At 49.9% G+C, this 24,422-nt stretch overlaps 2 protein-coding genes across 2 annotated transcripts; both read right to left on the bottom strand.

Moving 5' to 3' along the window:
- Positions 1-54: 54 nt before the first annotated feature.
- On the bottom strand, positions 55-11,220 carry Mybbp1a (MYB binding protein 1a). Its single transcript, XM_021657363.2, has 26 exons — positions 10,972-11,220; positions 10,781-10,876; positions 10,101-10,184; positions 9,947-10,021; positions 9,747-9,854; positions 8,877-9,052; positions 8,618-8,785; positions 8,392-8,509; positions 7,538-7,833; positions 7,280-7,390; positions 6,818-6,943; positions 6,517-6,684; positions 6,330-6,429; positions 4,818-4,914; positions 4,581-4,732; positions 4,222-4,308; positions 3,966-4,127; positions 3,711-3,884; positions 3,477-3,637; positions 2,774-3,017; positions 2,547-2,678; positions 2,393-2,461; positions 1,838-1,951; positions 1,604-1,705; positions 848-996; positions 55-744 (listed from the first exon to the last, which is right to left on the bottom strand). The coding sequence occupies exons 1-26, from the start codon at positions 11,161-11,163 to the stop codon at positions 147-149; spliced, it is 4,059 nt and encodes a 1,352-aa protein (XP_021513038.1). The 5' UTR covers positions 11,164-11,220; the 3' UTR covers positions 55-146.
- A 1,665-nt stretch (positions 11,221-12,885) lies between these two features.
- Ggt6 (gamma-glutamyltransferase 6) lies at positions 12,886-16,643 on the bottom strand. Its single transcript, XM_021657352.2, has 4 exons — positions 16,034-16,643; positions 15,227-15,429; positions 15,036-15,149; positions 12,886-14,724 (listed from the first exon to the last, which is right to left on the bottom strand). The coding sequence occupies exons 1-4, from the start codon at positions 16,168-16,170 to the stop codon at positions 13,685-13,687; spliced, it is 1,494 nt and encodes a 497-aa protein (XP_021513027.2). The 5' UTR covers positions 16,171-16,643; the 3' UTR covers positions 12,886-13,684.
- Positions 16,644-24,422: the final 7,779 nt, after the last annotated feature.

Below are 24,422 nucleotides of genomic sequence, written 5' to 3' on the forward strand. Positions count from 1 at the left end.
AGTGAACATCTTGGGGAGGGGCAGTACCCACTTCCCAAAGCCAAGAGACTGGTATCATCCATCACGGCTTCTTTATTAAAATAGTGGTGAAAAAATAGGAGTCTCTGGGGCTGGTGAAGGCAGGGGGAAAACAGACCACACCACACTCAAGGTGTCTGAACTTTCCTCCTGGCCACTCTCCTTTTCTTGACCCCACTCTGTAACAGGCTGGGGCTCCTGCTAACCAAAGACAGCCTGGCCCTTTTTTGTGGTAGGGCAGACTGGGGGGACTTTCTTACGACCTCCTTTGTGGGCAGAGCCTTCTGATGGTGCCTTTTGCCTTCAGGCTCTATGGGGGACGCAGGAGTGGCTCCATTCACCTGTGACAGCTTCCCTTTTTTCTTCTGAAGTTTTGGGGTCTTGGCAGGGGTGTTGGGGCTTACAGTGGGGTTGTTGGGAGTTGGACACTTGGCCCCAGGTATCCCATTCACCTGGGATGGGGTGTTGGCCCTCATCCTCATCCTCTTCCTCTTCTTCTTGCCTGTGCTGGGGGTCTGGTCTTGACCAGTGGCAGCTGGCGTGGCATCCCCTGGTACTGCACCCTGCCCCGGGGCAGCATCCTTTCCTGGTGTGGTGCCTTCAGATTTCAGCTTCTTTCGCTTCTTGGTCTCCGGCAAGAATCCCTTTTTCTTTCGCTTCATGCTAATGGGGCTCTGGGTATCGATAGGAATATCCTTGGCATTCTTCTTTTCTGACTTGGGACGCCTATAAGGGGACAGGGAGAGGGGAGAAAAGAGAGAGAAACCAGTATTGATGAGGGTCTTTTCAGCTATATTCCGTAAGTGTGGGTCCCTCTCCCAGAACATACTGTACTCCTAGCATCTTCATGGACTGCCAGTAGAGGTCGTAGAGGCGGTTGGAGCCAGAAGAGTGATTCCCCTGTTGTAGGTTTTGCTGCAGCCTCTGCTGCTTGCTCTGCAGCAAGGCCAACAGAGCAGTGAGGTCCACAGACAGCTTCTGCAGAGAAAAGGCAGCCTGTAGTAGCAGTGGATGGCCTGGCCTCTAGCCAGCTTTTGGGTCTTCCCACTTGCTTCTGGGTCCTTAGCCACTCTTGTCTCTAAGTCACTAGTCCTTCTGTTGTAGAGGAAACAAGAGCCCCTCACACTGTTTCCCTTTCCATAGCCAGGGACCTGTGGCTCTGCTTTTGGAGCTCCTCAGTCACCTGCAGAAGTGGATGCCCATCTCCAGTGGCCTCCTGGCCTCTACCCTGATGGGCCATGAGTAAGTCCTGCTCCTTCCTGGTCTTGTCTCACCATTCCTCCCTGCCCCTGTATTCTGTGCTGCCCACCTGACTCTTCTCATGGTCACTAAAGCCTTCTTTCTTGGCTTTCTTTCTGGCACACAGTGACACCCCCAATCTGCCAGGTCCAGATGTGGCCCTCCACCCTTTCAAACCAATCACTTCTATCAACACAGTGGCGCTGTAATCTTTTGAAAGGCCAGATTCATCCCCCTGAAGCCCCTCCATGTGGCTCCCAGGCCACACAGCTGGTGGGCTTCCTCCCCAGAGGATTGCTGTAAGCACCCTGAGATGCTGTGCATTCCATCTAGGCAGCTGCCTTACCTCGTGATTGATTGTCTTGAAGAGCGTGTTGAGCAGCTCCAAGGTGGACAGCTCCCTCTGGTGCTCCCCTTTGCTTTGGGCCTCCCCAAGTGTCTGCAGGCTCTATGGAGGAAGGCCAACACTGAGGCACCCCTGAAAACAACTCCACATCTTTCTACACCCCACATAGAACAGTGGCAAGGAAAGGAAATGTCTGGAGCCTCAAGCTCCCAGGAACAGCGTCACAGCTATTACCTGGGTGACCATTCCCAAGACTTGGCCAATCAGCTGCTCCCACTCAGGATCCTCAAAACATACTCTCAGCTCCCGTGCAGACAGGGTCTTCTGGAGCAGCAGGCACGCCTGGGCCTGAGCAAAGATAATGTAGTCAGCTGGAGCCCCCCAGAATGTTGGGCCAAGGCTAAGGAATCCACACAACCTTAGGAAGCTGCCTGTGCTGGGCCTTACAATCAACACTTCTTCTCTTTGTATATGGGAAGAGGGCTGCTGAGGCCTGCAAAGACTGGTCCCAACTGGATTGAAGCAAGAGCTCATATTGGAGCTCTGGTCCTTACTGACTTCAAACTATCTCCCTGAGAACCCAGGCATCTAAGCAGATAGGGGATGCCTTCTTGTGCAGGCCAGAGATGAGGTCTCAGCAGAGCTGGAGGCCTTGGCAAGACAGCAAGGTTCCTTCAGTTCCTCTGTGCCTACCATGTGTTGTGGCCTGAGCACAGCCAAGGTCAGTGAAGCAGGCATCTTAGGACTCAAGTGAGAAGGTCTGCACAAGTGATTCAGACAGACCCTTACCTGATGGCGGGGCCGTGATGGGCCAGCCACATGCTGTACCAGGATAGGGAGCAGGTTCTTACAGATCACCTAGGGATTGGGGAAGGACAGGAGCCATTAGCTGGGGACTGGGCTGGACAGGGTTCCCATGAAGCAGGCTGGCTCCCGCACTTACTGGGTATCGGGAGAAGAGGCTGAGGAACATGGGGACAGTGAGTGGGCTGTTACGCTTGCTCAGAAGAGATTTCAGTGCTGCTGAGTACACCCGGGTCACAAAGTCCAAGTCCAAGCAGTTGGCAGTGTGGTCCTGGTGAGAGAGCCAGGGTGAGACCGGAAGAAGTCCTGGGCGAGAACTGGCCTCAAGTGCTCGTTGGAAATGGCCTGGGTTGGACCCCAACTCACCTTCGAGTCCGTGGGTTCAGGCTTGGCATCAGTGCCCTGTAATTTCTGACCATCTTGGTGCCTCTTAGTGGTGTTGCCCTTGAGGACTCGCAGCAGGTACAGAGAGGCATTGAAGTAGTAAAGGGCGACAGAGGCATCAGCCTGGCTTCCGGCCTGCTGCACAAGCCGTTCCACCTGGGCATGCAGAGCCTCTGCACAGGGCTGTACCTCATGGCAGTAGTGGCGAGCACGGCACAGATGGTGCCTGGGGATGGGCAAGGCAAAGTTGGTCAAAAGGTGGCTCCCCACTCTGCTCTGCCACAAACAGCAAGAACAGCCCTAGGTCCCACGGCATTGATTAGGAAACCGACTTAGAGATGGACAGAGCCTTGATGCCTCTGACCTGGCCCACCTCTCTCATCTGGATCTGTCTTGTGGATAGTGGCCTTAGACCTCTGTAAAGCAAGACCAAATCCTATGTGCTCAGGGACAGAGACACAGTGGGGCAAGGACAAACCAGATAGTGTCTGAACACGCAGTGATCTGACTGGCACAGGGTTGAGTGAAGACAGCCCTACCCTCCTGTCAGAACTCTCAGCCAGCTTAACACTGATGGCTGGGATGAGACCAGAGCTTCAGGACCCCTAGTCTTTGCACAGGGAGTGCAAACATGAGAAAGAAGGCTAGCCAGGGCTCTGTGTTCGCCAGGGGCTTGTGCACTCACATGAAGATGCGGGCGGTCTTGTGCAGAAGGTCCTGCTCCTGCTTGGTGGAGCCTTTGCTGCGCATGCTGTGCTGGATCATGTTCAGCAGTGGCTCAAGTAGCTCAAGGATCAGGGGGTGCTCAGGCTGCTTGGTCACCAGCACCTCGATCAGGTCTAGTGCCTACGGTCAGAAGGCTGGGAGTCAGCTCATGCAGAGGCAGCTCAGGGTGCCCAGCAACTACTTGCATACTCACCCGGATCTGGAAGTCCCGCCGGAGCTTCTTCTCCTTCTGCACCTTGTTCTTCTCCTCTTGCCGGGCCTGGATGCGCAGCTTCTGCTCTGCAAAGAGGCTGGCCAGGCTCTGGTCGAGGGCCATCATGGCCTCATCCCCAAGCTCCTCCTCATTGTCCTCATCGTCCACTCCACCCTGAGGTACAGAAGCACAGCCATCAGCCTGGCCCTGGGTAGTAGATGGACAAACCCCCTCTCTCCCCTGGCTCCTGCTCACCAGTGCATTCCCAGCTTGCAACACTTCCATTAGCTGCTGACGGAAGCCTGGGTCCACATCCTTATCACGGTCCTCTTCTTCACTCTCTTCACCATCCTCGCTCTCCACGCTCTCCGCATCACTCGCTGAGCTCTTATTGTCCTCACTATCTGAGTCTTCTTCCTGTGGGTGGGAGGCAGGTAAGTCACACCTTAATGACACCATACAGCTTCTCTAGCCATTCACCCTACCCTGCCCGAACCTCACTGATAATTACCTCTCCATGCTTCAGCTGCTTCTCATCGGTATCATCAGTGACCACCAGGTTGTCATCCTCATCCTCATTTTTCTCAGGGTTGAGGACCTGAGAATAAATCCCAGACCACAGTTGCACCTGCCACCCTGACTAACTGCCCACCCTCCTTAGGCCACTCCTGCAGTCTCTTCTATGTTGGCCAGAGGCCCCCACCACCCCAGGGAGAAAAAGGAGTGTCTTTTGACAAGCCTATGGAAATGGCCTGGGTAGAACGGTACCCAATCGTGATGCTGCAGAGGTACAGAGGATGGGAAGATGCCACACTCCCACACCTCAGTGGACCCATCTCCTAATCTATCTCTCCAAAGGCCCTAACTCACAGCCAGGATCAGCTGCAGACCACGTGGAGTAAGGTGGGAACAGATATGGCCAAATACGTTCCGGACCACCTGGCGCATCAAGTTGCTGGGTTGAGCCAGCAAGGACAGCAAGATCTCCACCATCACCTCCACCCACACTGGCTCCTGGGAGGCTACAAATGGGAAAGCAGATTTAGGTTGAATAGGCTCCATGGCTACAACCTGGTTACCCAGCCTGCCCCAGGGGCAATGACATACCTTTGGCCCTAGAGCGTGATCGGCGGGGATTCTGCTCCATGCTTTTCTTGATGCAAGTCTGGATGTCACCTAGGACATCACAGGCCTCTTCAGGAGACTGTAGGCAGGACAAAACAGATGTCAGAGAGGAACTGGAATCAGTCCTTAGGTATGTATGCCAGGCACTGGCCTATGCTGGCCAGTCACCCTTACCATTCAAAATAGGCACCCCAAGAGCCTTTTCACACCTTGTGTATAACCAGAAGACCATGGAGGCCAAGTCCCCCATTAACACCCACAGTCAAGGCTGAAAAGGACACCTGGGCCACAGGACTAACAAATGCCAACCCCACCATGCTGATCTATCCTTGCATCTTGGTTTTAGATACAGAACTTGAAAATCATTAGTTTTAATTAAACTTAAATGCATCTTGCTGGGGATATGCTTGGGTACCAAGAAAACATTCTTTTGCCTAATAGTACTGTGAGCGGAGAGGCAGGAACCCAAGCCTTGGCCAGCAGTCTCTAACTCCCTGGCTTTGAGAACTGGCAGGTATCTGCTCTCTGGGTTGTGCCTTTTCTCCAAGGGTTTGATAAACCTAAACTGTAGTTTTTTTCTGCCAGTCAAGTTCAGAGATGCAGAGGGTCTGGGGACACATATCTGAAAACCACAGGATTGTTGCTAACAAGGCCTGCTAGCAAGCACCAGAAGCAAATTCTACAGCCACGTAGCCAAAAGAGAGCTAACAAGAGTCCTGCATCCTCAGGCCACTAAGACCTCAAGTAGCACTGGTAAGAGAGCTCAGGGGACTAGCAAGATGACTTAGGGCAAAGGCACCTGCTGCCAAACCTGCCGCCCTGAGTTTAGTCCCCGGGACCCACATGGTGGAGAGTAGATTCCCCAAGTTGTCCTCTGACCCCCACATGTGCACTGTAGCACATAACACCATACAAAATAAAATTTAAAGTTAGAAAAATTTAAGCTTCTTAAAGCAAAACAGAGAGGAAGACAGCATGGTACTGGAGGGCCCAGACTAGAGCGCAAACAAACTGCAGAAAGTGCTGCACTGGGAAACTGGAGCAGGCCAGAGTCTTTTTTGGGAAACATTAACCTCAGCCATGACTGTCCCTTGCCTGGGGTGGAGGGAAGCCCTCAGTTACATAAAGAAGCCCGGGAGCCCTTTCTGGGCAAGCGCCCTACATGCCATACTGGCCTCCCTCCTGCAGGAGGCAACACTTTCTCTCATAACTCATCACTTCCAATCAGTAAATCCTGTCTAGGAGGAACTGTCCTGGCCACCAGGTGGCCCAAAGCGGGCTATTCTGCCTCTGGCACCTGCAGAGGGCAACCCCAGGTGGAAAACGTGGGATGCTGGCCAGTGTTCAAGAGATGGAATGGTTTCCCCGTGCTGTAACTTTCATGCAGGTCTGGGCTGGCTTAGGGAATCTAACTTCAATCTCTATCTCGCACTGCCCCCCAAGCCTCTCGGGAAGGGGAAGCCCACGGTGCCTCAGAGCGCAGCGCCACAGTACCTTGAAGAGGTGGAGGCCCACTAGAAGCAGCAGGTGCTGGAAGGCACTGGCCCTGGGCTCTGAGGAGCGGGCTTCTAGTTCCTTCAGAGTACTCATCATCCTGAAGGATGACAGGGACACACACGTGAGCCCCACTGGCAGGCAGACAGGGTACCCTCCTCCACCCCAAGACACCCCTCGCCCTCACTGGTCCCAGGCCTGGCGCTGCTGTGTTGTGAAGGGTGTCACGATGGTTACGTTTCGGCTGTGGTTCAAGAGCATGTCTGCCAACTGCACCAGGCGGTGCGTCCAGGGCTTCCCACCTTCGGCCAGGTCTGGCGTCTGCCTGAATTTCACACTGAGGGTCTGTAGCAGGCTGCGTAAGGGGAAATCGGGTTCACAAGACTATACTAGTACATCCAACCCTTGGACCCATGAGGTTCTCTGACCTTGCTTGCAGCTTAGGAAAGAACAAGCACCCCCCTATCTCCTGGGCAGCCCAGGCCTACCTGAAGAAGGCACCAATGATGAACCCCCGGTTCCGGTTGTCCAAAGGAAAGGAGAAGCGCTGCTTTGTCTCTGGGATCTGGGGAGTGGCCTTCTTTGTCTTGAAGAAGGCGTGGAACAAGCAAAACCTGGGCACAAACCAGCAGCGGCATGGGTAAGACTCAACTACAAGGGCCATTTCCCCAGTGTCTCCCTCGAACACAGGTAAGGTGTTGGCAGAACCAGAGCTGCTCCCTGGAGCCAACACAGATGCAGCTACTGTGGGCAAAGCTGTCCAAAGGATCGATCCATGGACCAAGCCTGAACCTTTGGGGCTCCATAGCTGTAGATTTTCTGGGTTTCTTTCCCTCACTGGCTAAGGTACCCCCTAAATCCCCACTAACAACTTAACCCAAAGGCTACTGGCTCCAAGGGAACCCAAACAAGGACAGCCATGCCACCCGCAGGGCATGTCCCTCACATACCTGGCTACTTGCTCAACAACAGCATCATCCTTCTCCAGGTGCAGATGGTCCACAAGGCTGACCAGACGATGGATGATCCACTTCCGGAGCCGGAACACAGATCGCTCAGGCCTGGGAGCAGAGGTCACATAAGTCAAACATGTGGCAGGACCACCTACACCCTGCCAACCTCCAAATATCAGTCAGGACACACGAAGACCACCATCAAGAGCTAATTTTCCTCCTTCCCCCTCCAGTCTGAAGCCACCTGCCACATACACATTGATCGAGGCGTCCTGAGCTCTCTTCTGGTTGACAGTGCTGAAGTCAACCAAGGCATCCAGGTCAGGCTGGAGGAACATGTCCCGCAACCAGGCCACATAGCTCTGCAGGGCTTCAGTATTCAAAAACCGCGTGACACGCCAGAAGGTAGGCATAACGGGGAGACCCTGGTTGGTGATGGACGTAAAGGCTACCATCATAGCAAACTGCCGCTTAGGGTCATCCTGGCAGCCTTCGAGGAAGGTACCCACATATGTACTTATCTCTGGGATGAACTTGAACAGGTTTTGGGGCTGCAAGAGATGAGCATGAGTTTGGGTTACCAATGTGAAAAGGCAGGCACCACGGCCTTCCTACCTCTCCCCTGTACTTAGCCCCACGACTTCGCCTGTACTGGTACACAGCAGGGCTGATTCTAACATTCCCATTAAGACCTATCTTTGCTCCCTCAAATTCCTATACCCCCAGCACAAGAAGGCTGCCATTCTGCCTGAAAGACTGAAGACAAGATGTTTTCCTGGTTTGATGTGGCATGGGGGGACCTAGGTTCAAATCCTGACAGACCAATACCTACCAATTTTCATGATTACTCCCTATGTGCCAAGCAGCAGGATATTTGCTTTCTGACAACCCTTTGCACATTGTCTTGTGGGAAAAAGGCACAAAAATGCAGAACACACTAGGGTCATAACCAGTGTGACCCCAGCAGTGTTCCAAATAGATGGTTGGCTGGACCTGCTGGTGACTGGGTTGCAGGACTAAAGGGCCAAACTCTTGTCAAGTTCCCTATCCTGTCATTATCATCAGAGAAAGAACCCAGTGTCTGGCCTTTGGGAAAGGATGACACCTACCTTAGAAATCACCATGTGCTCCCCAAAATGGCGGATCAAGTCTCCCCGCATTACCAGCTGCAGCTGCTCTTCTGACAGCAGGGGCAGGGATGCACCCAGCAGGCGGAAACACATGTAGCTAAGAAGGGTTGGGGCAGAGGTTGCTCAGACAGCCTGTTCTTTTGGGCGGGTTTCAGGACAGGTTCCACCCAGGCTGGTGGGGAGAGGAGGCTAGTGTTACACACACCTGGATGTCCAGCAGGGCTTCTTCAGCAGCCCCTCCTCCAAAACCTCCTTCCAGAACACTGTGAACTTGTCTTCCTTAAGTGCCAGGCGGAGCAGGTCCAGAGCCACATCGGGTAGCTTGTGCTCCTTCCGCACAGAGTTGGCCGCCACCTTCAGTATGTTCACCAGACTAGAGGGCAGAGAGGACTGAGCAAACACTGCCTAGAGGACTAGGAGTACAGGGCACTCCCACCAAGAGCCCACCCACACTTTCCTCAAACCTGGGAATATTTGCTTCTGAGAACAGGTCAACAGTGCCCATCAGCGACTCGAGCTTTGTTGGTACCCTCTGCTGAGCCAAAAGGAAGAGCTCCAAGTGCTTAGGGGAGCTGAGGATCACTTTCAAGTCATCCTTGAGGACCTTCGGCAGGATCTCCTGGAAGATGGACTCTGGGACCTGGAGCGGGAGAGTGGGTGGAGAGGGTAGCTCTCCCAGCACCTTGGTTTCTTCCTCTGGGTCTTGCTCTACCCACAGGCTTTTGATATAACACTAGTCAACCAACTTGCTAAGCATCAGACCCATAGGAAAGCACTGTCCCCTTCCCCAACCACATACCCACACACCCTCCAGCATCCTACTAAGGGCTAACTGGCCTGAGGCTGCACTTAAAATTATTCCTCTTTTGATTTTTAGAGAACCGGCCTGTTTCATAGACAAGCATCCTATATGGAAACTGCAACTTGAACTCTGGTCCTTCTTCATTTGTGCAGAAAGGCCAAATCAGGGGTGAGCTACTGCCAAAGAATTCTGGATACAAAACTGCCTCAGTCTCCCAAGGAAGACAGTACAGACCAGAGCTTGGCCAAAATAACTATGGCAAATGTATTTTATATATTCAGACATTGCAAGCACTGTTCCAGACCCTCACTATCCAAAGATAACACCATAGAGGGTTATGGAGCATTTGAAGTGCCTAACTGAATAGGGCTGTACTGTGAACCTGAAAGACAGGCTTGGATTTAAGACATCACAGAAAAAGGAACGTAGAACAGCTCCTTATATGCACGGTCACCATCTGTCCTCATGTTCCCGTATGTCAACCCAAATCTCAATGTTTCCAAAAACAGACAGCATGACCGTGATCCCGCACCTCAGATAGGATGTCCACCAGGGCCTTCATTGGCTGGCCCTGCAAATGGTTGTGGTGATGGGACAGGATCTTCAGCAATCTCACTGATTTCATCAGGGCCTCTTGGTCCTAGTACCCACAGAAAGCAGAGTGTGAATGGGGCACCCTAGTTTCCCAATACCCCTAAGCCAGCCTGTGCCTCCTGTATCCCAAGCCCTTACCTTCACCAGGCGGCCTGACTGAAAGAGGGCTAGCACTCCAAACAGGTTTGCAAAGAGAGTGGGTCTCATCATTGCCTGAAAGAAGATCCCAAACACAGGTGAGGACGCCCCACACCTGCTCGGGGCAAGCTGGCCTGCCTGGGCCCACACTCACCTTGTTCACGCTCTGCAGATTGTGTTTCTCTTGTATCTGACTCAGGATGCTGCACAAGGAGATGTCCTCGAAAGACTGTAACAGCTGCCAGCAAGACCAAAACATGCTCAGAGGAATGGCCCAAGAAGTGACCCTCCGCCAAGTCCAAGTCTATTTCCTGTCTTCAGCTTTCCCGTGTAATCACTACTCCCTTCTACTCCCTTCCCCTACCATAAGTGCCAAGGCAGCATATCCTGCTTTCAAGAGCCGTCTCCACCAAGGTCTTCAGAAGGCGAAGGCTGCTCACCTGTACCTCTTGAAAATTCCATCCTACCCACAGATCCTGCTCACAGCTGCCTTGAGGCTGAGGCTTTGAGTCTTCATTGCTTTGTTGTACAAATTTCTAAGTAGCCTGTCGCCAGCTACATTCCTAACTTAGCTACCCAACCTTGCAGAAGCCAACCTCAAAACTCCCTACTTCCAGTAACTGTAGCCAACACCCCTGATAAACATGTATCAGAGAGAAGACTTGTTCAAACTTCCCACCGGCCTGGACTGTGCTGTAGATAGGCCGTGCTTGGGTACCTCCTCCCACCTATGCCTGCATCCGCTAAGAAGCATTTCCCCGATTTCTCCTGACCCTGCAGCTGCGATGGCCCCCATCCTTACACCCCACCTTCTGCTCAGACGCACCGCCTCACCTGTGCCAGCGCGAGACTGTAGCATGGCCGAGCGGCTTCTCGGCCCACCCCAAGCCCAGTGATCAGGCGCTTCAGGGCGTATTTCATCTCTGAACCCTGCGGAACCAAGAACATCCCTTGTGTTCAACAGTGACCTGAGGGGCCCGCCCCTGCCCCATTACCGCGAAGGCGTCCAGGCCCCGCCATCATACACTCGGCCTTGCGCGCAAGTACTCCAGCAGTTTCTCCGTGGCCTGGAGTCGCGTTTCCTGCTCCGGCTTCGCGATGTCCCAGAAGAAGTCCAAGAACTCGCGGCTGTGCTCCAGCAGACCGCGGCGGTCGCCTTGTGGAGATTCTGCGGGAGGCGCAGGCTCAGCTTTCGAGGGGCTCTTCATCTCCGCCATGCTGCTCGGAACACGTGGGCTCGGCAGACAGTCTCTTCCAGGTCAGGGCTCGGCGCGTGCGCACTGGGAGCGCCGGCCGGGGCGGGGCCTGGCGGGTCGGCCGGGAGCGCCCCGCCTTTCTGGTGGGGCCGTGGGCGGAGCAGCGTCCGGGCGTCCCTCGTGCGTGGGGACCGCGGGGTGGGCCGCCTCCTCCACGCTGGAGGCGTTGCGGACCAGCGGCGGTGCCTGCAGTCCTCCCGGACCCGGCTCTGCTCGGGAGGCGTTCCAAGACTCGTGCAGCAGCTCTTCCGCGTCTGCTGTGTGCTCGGGGACACAGCCGCGGCTTCCGAGCACTTCCTTTTTAGTAGGAAGAGATGGTTGAAGTAGCCGAATACCTTTAAAACTACAATTACCAGGAGAATAAGAAAGGCGGAGCGCAGAGGGAGCCCTTTAAATGTTAAAATACGTGAAAATATCATCTGTTTAAAAAAAAAAATGCCGGGTGTGGTGGTTCACGCCTTTAATCCCAGCACTTGGGAGGCAGAGGCAGACGAAACCACAAGGAGAGTTCCAGGACAGCCAGGACTGTTACACAGAGAAACCCTGTCTCGGGGCAAATAACAACAACAAAAATTAAAAGGAGAATTCAATAGATGCTAAGATACTATTTCAAAGAATGGTAACTCGATGAGACTATGTTAAGACTGTGACACGTGGGCTGACAGCTGAGGGACAAGATGGACTCAACTGTTTGCCAGGGTAAAAAAAATCGAAGAGGGGACAAAAGAACAGGCCAAGGACATTTCTACTTCAAAGGGTCCTCATTTCTGAAGATAGGGGAGTGAGGTCAGTTAGGGGATGCAGGCACAGGTGCCTGGGAAGCAAGGTTGTTTAGGACCCCAGGCCAGGCTCAGAATTTCTTCCCTGTGTGGAAAGAAGGATTTACATTTTTAAAAAGGTAACTATTGGCTGAGCAGGCATGGCCTGTGGCTGTAAATACAGAGAGTGAATTCGGCTGGAGTCAGTCCTGGGCTAATCTGGCACTGCTCAGGGTGAGTAATAAACAGGCTGAAAGGAGATTAACTAGAGAGGATGCCAGGCTAAAAGCTACAATAGTTGAGAAGATGGTGGAATCTTTGAGTCTAGGGGTGTTTTGTGTGAGAGAAAGGTGGAGAGGGTGCAATCAAGAGTTCTACTAGCTTGGGTTTGGGGACATGGTATGGTTGTAGAGTACCTGCTAAGCATGGCAAGGCTCTAAATTTGATCCCCAACTCAACAAAACAAAATAATTAGCTGAGTGTGTTGGTAGCCCATGTATGTAATCCTAGTGCCTGGGTCAGACTGGATTACTTAGTGAGACTCTGCCTTAAAAAACAAAGTTCTTGCCAGGCAGTGGTAGCTCACGCCTTTAATCCTAGCACTCAGGAGGCAGGAGGATCTCTGTGAGTTTGAGGCCAGCCTGGTTTGGCCCAGGACAACCAAGGCTACACAGAGAAACCCTGTCTAGAAAAAAACAAAAGAAAAGCCAAACCAAAACCAACCAACCAAACAAACAAACAAAACCCCAAAATTATAGAGGCTGGGGATCTGCTCATGGGTTAAAAGCACTTACTACTACTGTAGAGGACCCAGGTTCAGTCCCCGGCACCGGTGTCACTGTAACGCCGGCTCCAGGGGAGCCAAAGCTCCTTGGACCCAGCATGCATGTGCTGCACATGCACATACGTAGTCAAAACACTCATACACATAAAATAAGGTTTTAATTAAAAAATTAAACGCTCAAAACATTACATCGGAGTGCTTTTACTTTGTCAGCTAGGGGAAGTACTACTGGATGTCCTTGCCCTAGGTCTGAAGAACTATTTCTAGAGAGTTGTATCCAAGAGATCTCAGGGAAGGGCGGGGCCAACCCAGTTCCAGCCCTTTTGTACTTAGGGCACCTCCTATTCACTTTCCCAGCACTTCTCCACCATCTGCTCCACACGTGAAACTAAGACATTTACCTTGCACAGGTGGAACACAGGAAGCAGAAGGTGCATGGAACAAGAGAAGCTGAAAGAGACCAGGCCAGGCTCCATCTGTGTCTGGTGTTCATCATCTGTGCTGCCCATGGCATCAGGAATCTCAAAGGTTATTGAGAAAGTTAGCTTCCATTCCAAAGACCAGCAGAAATGATCCAGTGGAAGATGGAGCTTCCCACCCTGCCAAACACTACACAGGGGCTGAAGTGCGTATCAGCATCCTTGCAATGAACTTTCCTGAAGGGAAGTTGCACTCAGGCTCTTTTTGTCACTCCCTGGGTCCATAATTTGATTTTTTAAAAAAGCCAGGAATTCCATCAGTACAGGTATCAGGAAACATGACTGGACCAGTCCTGGGTGCCAGAGCTAGAGTCAGATACCAGAACAGGATGGCAGGCAGGTTGATAGAGCAGCAAACACATCACAGATACATTCTCTTTACGCATTCATTGCTGCCAGGCCTTCTCTGTCTGGCCCTCAGATTCCAGACAGCTCTGCCCTCTCCAGGCTCTGCCCCTCTGTTAATACCCCCGAAAGGGGCTGCAGCCATTGGGGACACTGGAGACATAGGCGTGTTCTGCATGGACTGCCACCTGAAGTAGAGTCCCTTGACCACAAATGCCAGGGCTCTCTGTGGGTCTTTGTTGGCTTTGATGCTGGGGCTGCTGTTGGATTTGGGGTACTGTCAGATGATTGAGCAAGGTGCAAGTCATGGCCTTGGCCTCTCTGGGGGCCCCTGAAGCCACCAGCCCCAACATATTGGCTTCTGTGTCATCCAAGCTGCCACGGAGAATGAGTGGGCAAGCCCAGGCACTCGGTGTAGAGCTGGCTTCCAGGCTGCTGAGCAGAACGCCAGTGCTTGGGGACAGGTGTCCAGAGCCAAAGACGCTGTTGATTGAGGAGGTTAGAAGGAGCATAGAGCCACTGCTGTCCACGCTGGCTAGGGCACTGCTCACTGGAGCCTTAGGCATTTGCAGGTGTGATGGGCAGAAAGCAGGGCTGGGTGTGCTGGAGTGAAGGGTCGACTCCAGCAGTTTCAGGAGTCTGGGGCCTGCTGAGGGGCCAGGAGTAGTGAACACGACGCCCTGTGGCATGAGAAGCTGCAGTGCAGGCTCCAGGGAGGGCATGGGCTGAGCAGGGGGCTCTTCTAGCCCCAGGTCTTTGACCAGCAGATTCAGCAAGGCACTCCCAGCAAGATGCGGGCTGGAGGCCAGGGCCTCTCTGTGCAACACAGCTGCTAGGTTGGGGTTGGTGGCTAGAGCCCCAAGACCCAGTGGGGTCCCATTGGCATTGCAGAACAGTGGGCAGAGCCCCTTTGAGCCCTGAGCTGCTAGTGCGCTTGCCAGGAGTGCATCTACCTCAAAGCCCTTCTGAGCCAGCATGGCAGGCTTGGCCAGCAAGTGTGGCCAAGGCAGGCGGCCAAAGTGTGTGTGAAGCAAGTGCAGGGCAGAGAGAGCTGTGGGCAGCCCCAGGCCAGGGGCCAGGATTTGGGTGGGACCTGCTGTCAGGGCAGTTGAGTTTCCCGAGGAACTGTTGAAGAAGAGACCCCAGAACATGGCACCTGTTGGGAGACATAGAAACCACACAGGGGTCAGAGACACTGGCCAGAACTGGGGTCAGGATCCTCTAGCGGTCCCAGGTGGAAAGTCACTTTCTTGCTTGCAATAGAGGTCACTGACTAAGCCTGAAATCAGGAGTTACTAACCAGGCCTGGGGTCAAAGGTCACCCAAGACTAAGCCTGGTGCTCAGATCCTATGTCCTACTCACTAGCTAATCTTGAGGTAATAGCCATTGAATGCCCGAATGAGTTCCAGGTCACTGACTGGACCCCAGGTTGGAGTCTGTCTTCAGGGCCCACAGATCACACTGACCTAGCCCTGTTGCATGAGGATGTACCACCGCCAGACACAAAGCTGCTCCAACTCCAGCATCCACGACATTGCCTCCAGCAACAAGCAGCTCTTGGCCCAGTTGGGAACAGGTGGCTGCAGTAAGGAAAGGTCTGTGTGTGATGGGGAGGTGCCCTGGACCACTAACCCCCACCCCCTTCCCAAGCACTGACCTGCGGGGCTGATAATGGCACTGTGGTGGTACACACCAGGGCGATGGGAGTGTCTGCTGGCTGCAGGGGCTGCGGGGCCCAAGTTTCCTTTTGGGCTATCCTTCCTGTGCAGCTGCCTCAGAGCCAGGGAGCTGCTAACAGCCAGCAGCAACAGGCCTGCCAGCAGGCGGGCCCAGGCTCCGGGCAGCCCACCAACCTGGTTTCTGTAGAAAAAGGAGTCCTGAGGCAGGGTGGGGTGGAGGAGCACCCAAGAATCCCAAGAGGACCCAATGAATGTTTCCCAAAATGTTTGGTTTTGCAAGAGTATAAACTGGCCAAGGAGAGAAAGAGAGAGAGTCCAGGCCCAGGGGACTGAATTGACAAAGACACAGATGTGGGAAAAGCTGGAGAAGCAGTCTGGCTTGGAGGGAGTGTCTACCGAAGAGCTGGGGGAAGAAGGAACCAGGCAGTCAGAAGGAAGCCTAGAAGAGGATTGGCACACAGGAAAGAGGAGGCTGAGGAGCAGGACTCAGCCAGGTGTAGCCAGGTCCCAACCTGCTCAGCAGGTGCTGTCGCATGGGTGTGGGGTGAGGCTGGCAAAGCTGGGACAGGATAGGGACCAGCTTAATAGAAACACCTCTCAAGATACACAGAGTATTGACTGGCTAAGTGCCATGTTGGGTCTGCAGCCCCCTCTCCCACTCATGTAGAAAGTCCCTGGAGCTCAGCCAAGTGTGGATTGCCTGATCCCGCCTAGGGGATCCAGAGAGAGGACCTTGCCAGCCTTCTGGCCTGAGTTATGGGGTTCCCAGGCCCTTGCTGACTCACCGGGGGTTATTTTGGAGTCTTCTTAGGGAGAGAACCAGAGGTTCTACTGTTTCTTCCTCTTCCTCCCCTCCTGACTCCATGCCAGGCTCCCAGAGTTGTAGCTTATGGTAGAGCACGGCCCCTGTGGAGGCTTCCATGGCCTGTGCTGCCCCAGACCTCTGCTGAGAGCCTTGATTGCTGAGAGTGACAGGTAGGTAGGCAAGCAGGCTGTGGCTGGTGCTGCTGGGTGGCCTTGGGGAATGGAGGTGGTGAAAAGAGAACAGGTCTGGGCAGGGCGGGGCCAGGGAGGCTGCTATGGGCCTTCCTCATTAGGACACGGGGCTCCCATAAAGGTTCCCCAAGCAGTTGCCATACAGGGGTCACAATTGATCCAGGTCTAGGACGAGCCCACATCGTAGTTATATAGACCACGGGGGTGGTTGGGGGATGTCCCCTTAACCTTTGAGATCCCTAACCTACCCAGGCTTCCAGGAACCAGGGGCATGAGTTAGAACTATGGTTACAAGGGTGGCCTGGGTGGTGGCTTAGTACCACCAACCAGGTTATAGGGTCAGGGTGTGGCTTCCAGGTAGGGTCAGGGTCCAATCTTAGATCTTGAGAACAACTTGGGTGGTGAGGGCCACCCTGGGTGTGTCATGTGGATCCTGTCCAGAAGGTGGCATCAGAGATCTCTGTAGGGAAACACTTGGAAAAATGGCTCCAATTCTTTCTCCCTGCAACTCACATCAAGGACCTGACCTGGCCCTGGGCAAAGAGGTGCTATTTGCAACCGTCCCACATTGGAAACTACTCAAAAACCCATTGTTGGGAAAATGAATCGAATAAGCTACCCTTCAGTCAATGGGCTATCTGTAGCAGAAAGAATGAGCAAGCTACAATTAATGTGTCATACTGTATGTGAATCAGAAGGAACAGAGTGAGTTAAAGAGGCCAGGCAGGAAAGGGAACACATTGGGTGTCTCATGCAAGGCTCAAAACCAGGAAAGACTAGCTTTTAGAGTCAGAATTCAGCTGGGGTAGGAATAGAAGCAGGGTATCTGGGAAGACACTGGTGATGTCTGCTTTTCTTTCTCTTCTTTCTTTTTTCTTTTGTTTTGGTTTTTCCTGACAGGGTTACTCTGTGTATCCCTGGCTGTCCTCGACTTGCTTTCATGCTGGCCTTGAACTCAGAGATCTGCCTACTTCTGCCTCCCAGTGTTGGCATGAAAGACATGGGCAACCACACCTGGCCATCTTATCTTTTTTTTTTTTTTTAACGATTACTAATGTTTATTAAACTAAAAGTTTTTTTGAGTTTTTGTTTGTTTGTTTGAGAAAGGTCTCACATGTGGACTAAGGTGGCCTTGAACTCACAGAAATATGTCTGCCTCTGCCTCCTGAGGGCTGGGATTAATGGTTTGTGCTGCTATGTTTGCTTTTAAGTTTTAAAAAAAAGTTCTGTTTCTTTCTTGTGTGTGTGTTTGTATTCTTGTGGTGTGGTGCTTGGATGTCACAGCATGCATGTGGAAGTCAGAGAACAGCTTGAGGCAATCGTTGTTCTCCTTCTATCACCTAGACCCAGGACACCAAACTTAAGCTGCAGGTTGACAGTGAGCACCTTTATCCCCTGAGTCATCTCAGTCCCCCTTTGGAGACAGGTTTCATGTAGCCCAGGCTACCCTCAGACTCATTGTGTAGCTGAGGTAGCATGGCCCTGAACTTCTGCCTTTACCTCCCCAATGCCTAGCTTAATTAAAAAATTAACATCAAAATGTGAATGGCTGTGAGTGACAAAATGAAAAGTTAATATTAGGGAATCTAAGACGGCGGTGCCAATAGCACACTGTGTCTGATCACAGTGACTGCATAGCTGAACTGTTGGCTCCAAAACACCAGCAATTGTGTTTCCCAGGTCAAAGGAACAGTGAGGGAAACAATTGGGTCCGACCTCAGGGCACCCAGCTAAACCCTGGAGAAGTTCCGGTTTCCCACAGGTGCTCCATTACCAGCACAGAGCCACATGACTGCACACTGTGCTCACTGTCCCAGACTGAAGTGCAGGCCCCAAACAGCACAGACTGGGTCTCCTGGTCATGAGGGAAACAATCAGGTCTGACCTCAGAGCACCCAGCTAACCCCTGGGAACCCCTGTGTTCCCGCAGGCTCAGGAGCTCTAGCCTCTAGCTACACACTTGTGTGCAGTGCTCACTGGCCAGTGAATACCTTCTGGGTATTGGGGCACAGAGCTCCAACTTCAGACATATGGATTCCTGGGAGCCACTGGATCACCCCAGATAACTGCTCCAAAGCTCAACCTGTCTCCCTGGTGAGACTGGCCCAACCTCAGGGCTCCCTGGTTGAGAGGGCTGTGCCCAGAAAACACAGTGTATGAACAGCAGCAGCTCACTAAATCCAGAGTAAGAAAGCCAGTGGCAGGGCAGCTGTCTCCAGGACTTCCCTTGATAAAAAGAGAGCCCCTGGACTCCCCAGTTAGCCCACAGGATCATACACCTGAGGAGAGCTACAGCAATTTCCTGAGAATGACCGGCCCCATTCAAAGTCCATACTCAACAAGGTGAGGAGGGCTTCTTTGGGAACAACCAGCTTCCTGCCCAGGGGATTTCCTGTATTACCCCTAAACCCCAGGACTCCAGCAGGCACCAGTGCCTGAGATAGCTAGATGGGTAAAGGCCAGGATAAAAACACAATTGACAAAAGCCAATGTAATATGACATCTCCAGAACCCACTTATCCAAGGGCAAGCAGCTCTGTGTACCCTAACGCAAGTGAAATTCAAGAAAATGACTTTAAATCTATGCTTATGAAGATGAAAATGGGAAAATGAATAAAATCCATAAATAATTAAATCACTGAAAGAATGAAAGAGAGGAAAGTTCAAACAAGTAGGTGAAGAAGTTGAAGGAAAATAGAACAAACAGGTGAAGGAAAGCAAAATCTGAAGATGGAAATGAAAACATTAAAGAAAACACAAACTGAGGAAATCCTGGAGAGGGAAAACTTAGGGAAGAAAACAGGAACTTACAGAGGTAAGCATCTCCAACAGATTATAAAAGATGGAAGAAAGAATCTCAGGTATTGAAGACACAATGGAAGAAATCAATGCATCCACCAAAGAAAATCTTAAATCTAAAAAATTCCTGACACAAACCATCCAAAAAAGTCAAGAACAATATGAAAAGATGAAACCTAAAAATAATTGGAATAGAAAAAAAAAAAAGATTCCCATATCCAAAGCCCAGAAAATATTTTCAACAAAATCTTGGAGGAAATTTTTTCCAATTTAAAGGAAAGGCCTATAAGCATACAAGAGGTGTACACAACACATAATAGATTAGACCAGAAAAGAAAATCCTCCTGCTACATAATAATCAAAACACTAAATATATAGAACAAAGAAAAAAATACTAAAAGCTGCAAGGGAAAAAGGCCAAGTAACATATAATGGCAAACTCATAAAAATCACACCTGACTTCTCAACAGACTATGAAAGCCAGAGGGCCTGGATGGATATCATGCAGACCCTAAGATAACACCGATGTCAGCCCAGACTACTATACCAAGCAAAACTTTCAATCATCACATTGAAAACAAGATATACAATGACAAAAACAAATTTAAACGGTACCTACCCACAAATCCAGCCCTAAAGAAGATACTAGAAGGAAAAATAGAACCCAAGAAGGCTAACGACATCCAGGAAAACACAGGAAATAAATAACTTCACTACAGCAAACCTAAAAGCAGACAAGCACACAAACACTACCACAACCACAATAAAAATAAAAGGACTAACAGTCACTGGTCATTAATCTCTCTCAACATCAATGGACTCAACTCTCCAATAAAAAGACACAGACTTTGGCTAGAGAAATGGCTCAGAGGTTAAGAGCACTGCTAGGTCTTCTAGAGGTCCTGAGTTCAATTCCCAGAGAACACATGGTAGCTCACAACCATCTATAATGAGATCTGGTGCCCTCTTCTGGCATTCAGGGGTACATGTAGGCAGAACATTGTATACATAATAAAATAAATCTTTAATAATAATAATAATAATGACACAGACCAACAGAATGAATGTGTAAACAGAACCCAACATTCTGCTGTATACAAGAAACACACCTCAGCCAAAGATAGACATTACCTGACAGTAAAAGGCTGGAAGAAGGTTTTCCAAACAAATGGACCCAAGAAGCAAGCAGGAGTAGCCATTCTAATATCTAATAAAATAGACTTTCAACCAAAATTAATCAAAAGAGATGAGGAAGGTCACTTTATACTCATCAAAGGAAATTTCCACCAAGAAGACATCACAATCCTGAACATCTATGCCCCAAATACAAAGGCACCCACATTTGCAAAAGAAACATCAATAAAGCTTAAACCACATAAGTCCCTACACATTAACAGTGGGAGACTTCAACACCCCACTCTCAGCAAAGGACAGGTCAATGAAACAGACACTAAACAAAGAAACAATGACACTAACAGATGTCATGAATCAAATGGACCTAACAGACATGTACAGAACTTTTCACCCAAATACAAAAGAATTTACCCTTTTCTTGGCACTTCACAGAACCTTCTCCAAAATAGACCATATAGTTGGTCACAAAGCAAGCTTCAACAGATACAGGAAGGTTGAAATAATCCCTTGTATCCTATTTGACCACCATGGACTAAAGCTGGACCTCAACAACAACAGAAATAGCAAAAAGCCTACATATACATGGAAACTGAACAACTCTCTACTCAATGACAGCTGGGTCAGGGAAGAAATAAGGAAAGAAATTAAAGACTTCCTAGAATTCAATGTTAAGCACAACATACCCATACTTATGGGACACAATGAAAGCAGTGCTAAGAGGAAAGATCATAGCATTAGGTGCCTTCATAAAGAAATTCAAAACATCTCATACAAGCAACTTAATGGCACACCTGAAAGCCCTAGAAAAAAAAAAAAAGAAGCAGACACACCCAAGAGGAGTAGACAGCTGGAAATAATCAAACTCAGGGCTGAAATCAATAAACTAGAAACAAAGAAAACAATTCAAAGAATCAATGAAACCAAGAGCTGGTTCTTCGTTAGAGTTAGGGTTAGTGTTAGGTTTAGGATTAATGTTAGGGTGAGGGCTAGGGTTAGGGAGTTAGAAGGTTAAAAAGTTATTGTTAGGATTATGGTTATTGTTAGGAGTAGGGTTAGGGTTACTAGTCATCTCAGGGTTAGCGTTAGAGTTAGGTTTAGGGATAAAGGGTTAGGGTGAGGGTTAGGGTTAGCCTCAGGGTTTCAGTATTAGGGTTAGGGTCAGGTTGGGACTAGGGTTAGGTTTAGGGCTAGTTTTAGGGTTAGGGTTAGGGTTAGAGTAAGGATTAAGATAAGGGTTAGATTTAGGTTAAATTGAGGGCTAGCATTAGGGTTTGGGCAAGCCTTAGTGTTAGGGCTAGCATTAGTGTTAGGGATAGGGTTACGGTTAGGGATATCTTGATTGTTAGTTAGCTTTGGGGCTATAGTTAGGGTTCCAGTTAGGTTTAGGTTTAGAGTTAGGGTTAGCGGGTTAGGGATACGGTTAGGGTTACTACACATCTCAGTGTTAGGGTTAGGTGTAGGGTGAGGGTTAATGTTAAGGTTAGGATGAGAAGGTTAATGTTAAGTTTAGGAGTAGGGTGAAAGTTAGGGTTATGGTTATGGTTATGGGGTTAGTGTTAGGCTCAGGATTAGGGTTAGGGTTATAGGTTAGTGTTAGTGTTGGGGTCAGGGTTAGGGTTTGGTATTTGGTTATGGTTAGGGTTATTGTTAGGGTTAGAGGGTTAGGGTTACTATTAGGGTTACAGTTACTACTCATCTCAGGGTTAGGGCTACAGTTAGATTTAGAGGGTTAGGGTTAGGTTTACTACACATCTCATGGTTATGGCTAGGATTAGGGTTAGGGCTAGAGCTAGAGTTAGGTTTTTGGCTAGGGTTAGTGTTATGGTTGTGTTAAGGTTAGGGTTTGGGTTAGGGTTACTACATATCTCAGGGTTAGGGTGAGGGTTAGTACATATCTCAGGGTTAGAGTCAGGGTTAGGGTTAGAGTTAGGTTTAGGGTTAGGGTTAAAGGGTTAGGGTTAGGACTAACCATGGTTAGGTTGGGACTAGGGTTAGGTTTAGGGTCTACAGTTAGGCCTTAGGCTTAGGTTAGGTTTAGGGTTAGAGGTTAGGCTAAGGGCTATGGTTAGGGCTAGGGTTACAGTTAGAGGATTAAGGTTAGAGGGTTAGGTTTAGGGTTAGAGTTAGGTTAGGGTTAGGGTTAAGGTCAGGGTTAGGTTTACTACACATCTCAGGGTTGGGGTTAGTGTGTTAGGGTTCGGTTGGGACTAGGGTTAGGTTTAGGACTAGTTTTAGGGTTAGGGTTAGTGTAAGTGTTAAGGTTTAGGGTTAAGTTGATGGCTACTTTAGGGTTAGGGGTAGGGTTAGGGCTAGCGTTAGTGTTAGGGCTAGCATTAGTGTTATGGATAGGGTTAGGGTTAGGGTCAGAAAGTTAGAGTTGGGTTAGAGTTACTACACATCTTGGGTTAAGCGTTAGGATTAGGGTTAGGGCTAGGGCTAGGGTTAAGGTTTTGGCTAGGGTTAGGGTTATGATTTGTGTTCAGATTAGTGTTAAGGTTAGAATTAGGGTTAGAGTTAGGGTTAGGGAGTTAGAGGGTTAGGATTAGGGTTAGAGTTAAGATTTGGGTTAGGGTTAGGGATAAAAATAGGGTTAGGGTTAGGGTTAGGGTTAGGGTTAGGGATAGGGTTACTACATATGTCCGTGTTAGGGTTAGGGTTAGGGGTTAGGGTTAAGGTTAGTTAGGGTTACCATTAGGGTTAAGGTCTGAGTTAGTTTTACTACACATCTCAGGGTTAGGGTTAGTGGTAGTGTTAGGGTTTGAGGGTTAGGGTTAATGTTAGTGTTAGGGTTATGGTTAGGTTGGGACTAGGGTTAGGTTTAGGGCTAGAGTTAGGGTTAAGGTAACGGTTAAGTTGATGGCTAACCTTAGGGTTAGGGTTAGTGTTAGGGATAGGATTAGGGTTAGGATACATCTCAGGGTTAGGGTTAGAGTTAGAGGGTTAGGGTTGTGTTAGGATTAGAGTTAGAGTGTTAGGGTTAGAGTTAGGGTTAGTGTTAGAGGATTAGGGTTAGAGTGAGGGTTAGTGTTAGAGGGTTAGGGTTAGAATGAGGGTTAATGTTAGAGGGTTAGGGTTAGAGTGAAGGTTAGTGTTAGAGGGTTAGGGTTAGTGTTAGACGGTTAGGGTTAGGGTAGGGTTAGGGTTAGGGTTTGGTTTAGGGTTAGAGTTCGGGAGAATGGAAATCAGATGTGGTTGCATTTCTGGAATTTGTCAGATGTCTGGGATATGGGGGATGCACAGGAAATCTATTTTGTCACCCTAGCTGAGACTCCAGCAGCAAAAGATATGGAGCCCAAAGTGGCCACCTCTGGTAGCCAGGCAGAACTTCCAGTGAGCAATAAAGACATTGACACACCCACAAAACCTCACAGACACTTAACCACCAACCAAAGAGCATGCATGGACACGCTCTTTGTGTCCTGCTGCACACGTAGCAGATGTGCAACCTGGGTTTTTCCCCAATAACTGAAGCAGGGGCCCTCTCTAACTCAACACCTCCCTTTGTATATAAGTCTCCTAACTTCGCTACCTTGTCTGGCCTCAGTGTGAGAGGATGAACCTAATTCTGCAGCAACTGAATGTGCCAGGGTGGGTTGGTACCCATGGGGGACTTCCTCCTTTTCTGAGAAGAAGATGGGAGAATGGAGTAGTAGTGTGTGAGGAAGGGCTGGGAGGAGAGGAGGGGTGGCTGCAATCAGGATGTAAAGTGAATAAATAAATAAATAAATTTTTATAAAAAGAAATAAAGGATTGTATTATGAGAAAAAATCTAAAAAGATTATTAACAGTTTCACAGCAATTTGCAAATTCAGGTCACATCAGGAAAAAACATACAATAAATATCCAATTACTAATAAACGGTAAGTCAATAAAACATAAAATAATCAAAACCATGCAAATCACAGGATATTGCTTTTATCTCTATGGCATATATGTACTTTCCTTAATTTATATTGTTCCCAGGTTTGGAATGCACCAAGTTGAAAAACACATTCAGAAATAGAAGTTAATGCAATCACTTCAAACAAAAACGTTGCAAATGGAGCATAGCAAGTTGGAGCTGTAGGACTATGAGCTAAGCCGTTTATAGCAGAGCATCATCCCAACTTGATCAGGGTCAAGCAGAATATGCGGGTCATGGTGTGGGCCAGCTATTTCTTCATTAAGGAAAAAAAATGCAACTAAGAGTCCAGTGAGCTTCATAACTAGCTTCCGGTGTTATTTCTCAGTTTTGTGTATGGCAAT

Source organism: Meriones unguiculatus, chromosome 7 (genome assembly GCF_030254825.1).
Source record: "Meriones unguiculatus strain TT.TT164.6M chromosome 7, Bangor_MerUng_6.1, whole genome shotgun sequence".
In the NCBI taxonomy this organism is placed as follows: Eukaryota; Metazoa; Chordata; class Mammalia; order Rodentia; family Muridae; genus Meriones; species Meriones unguiculatus.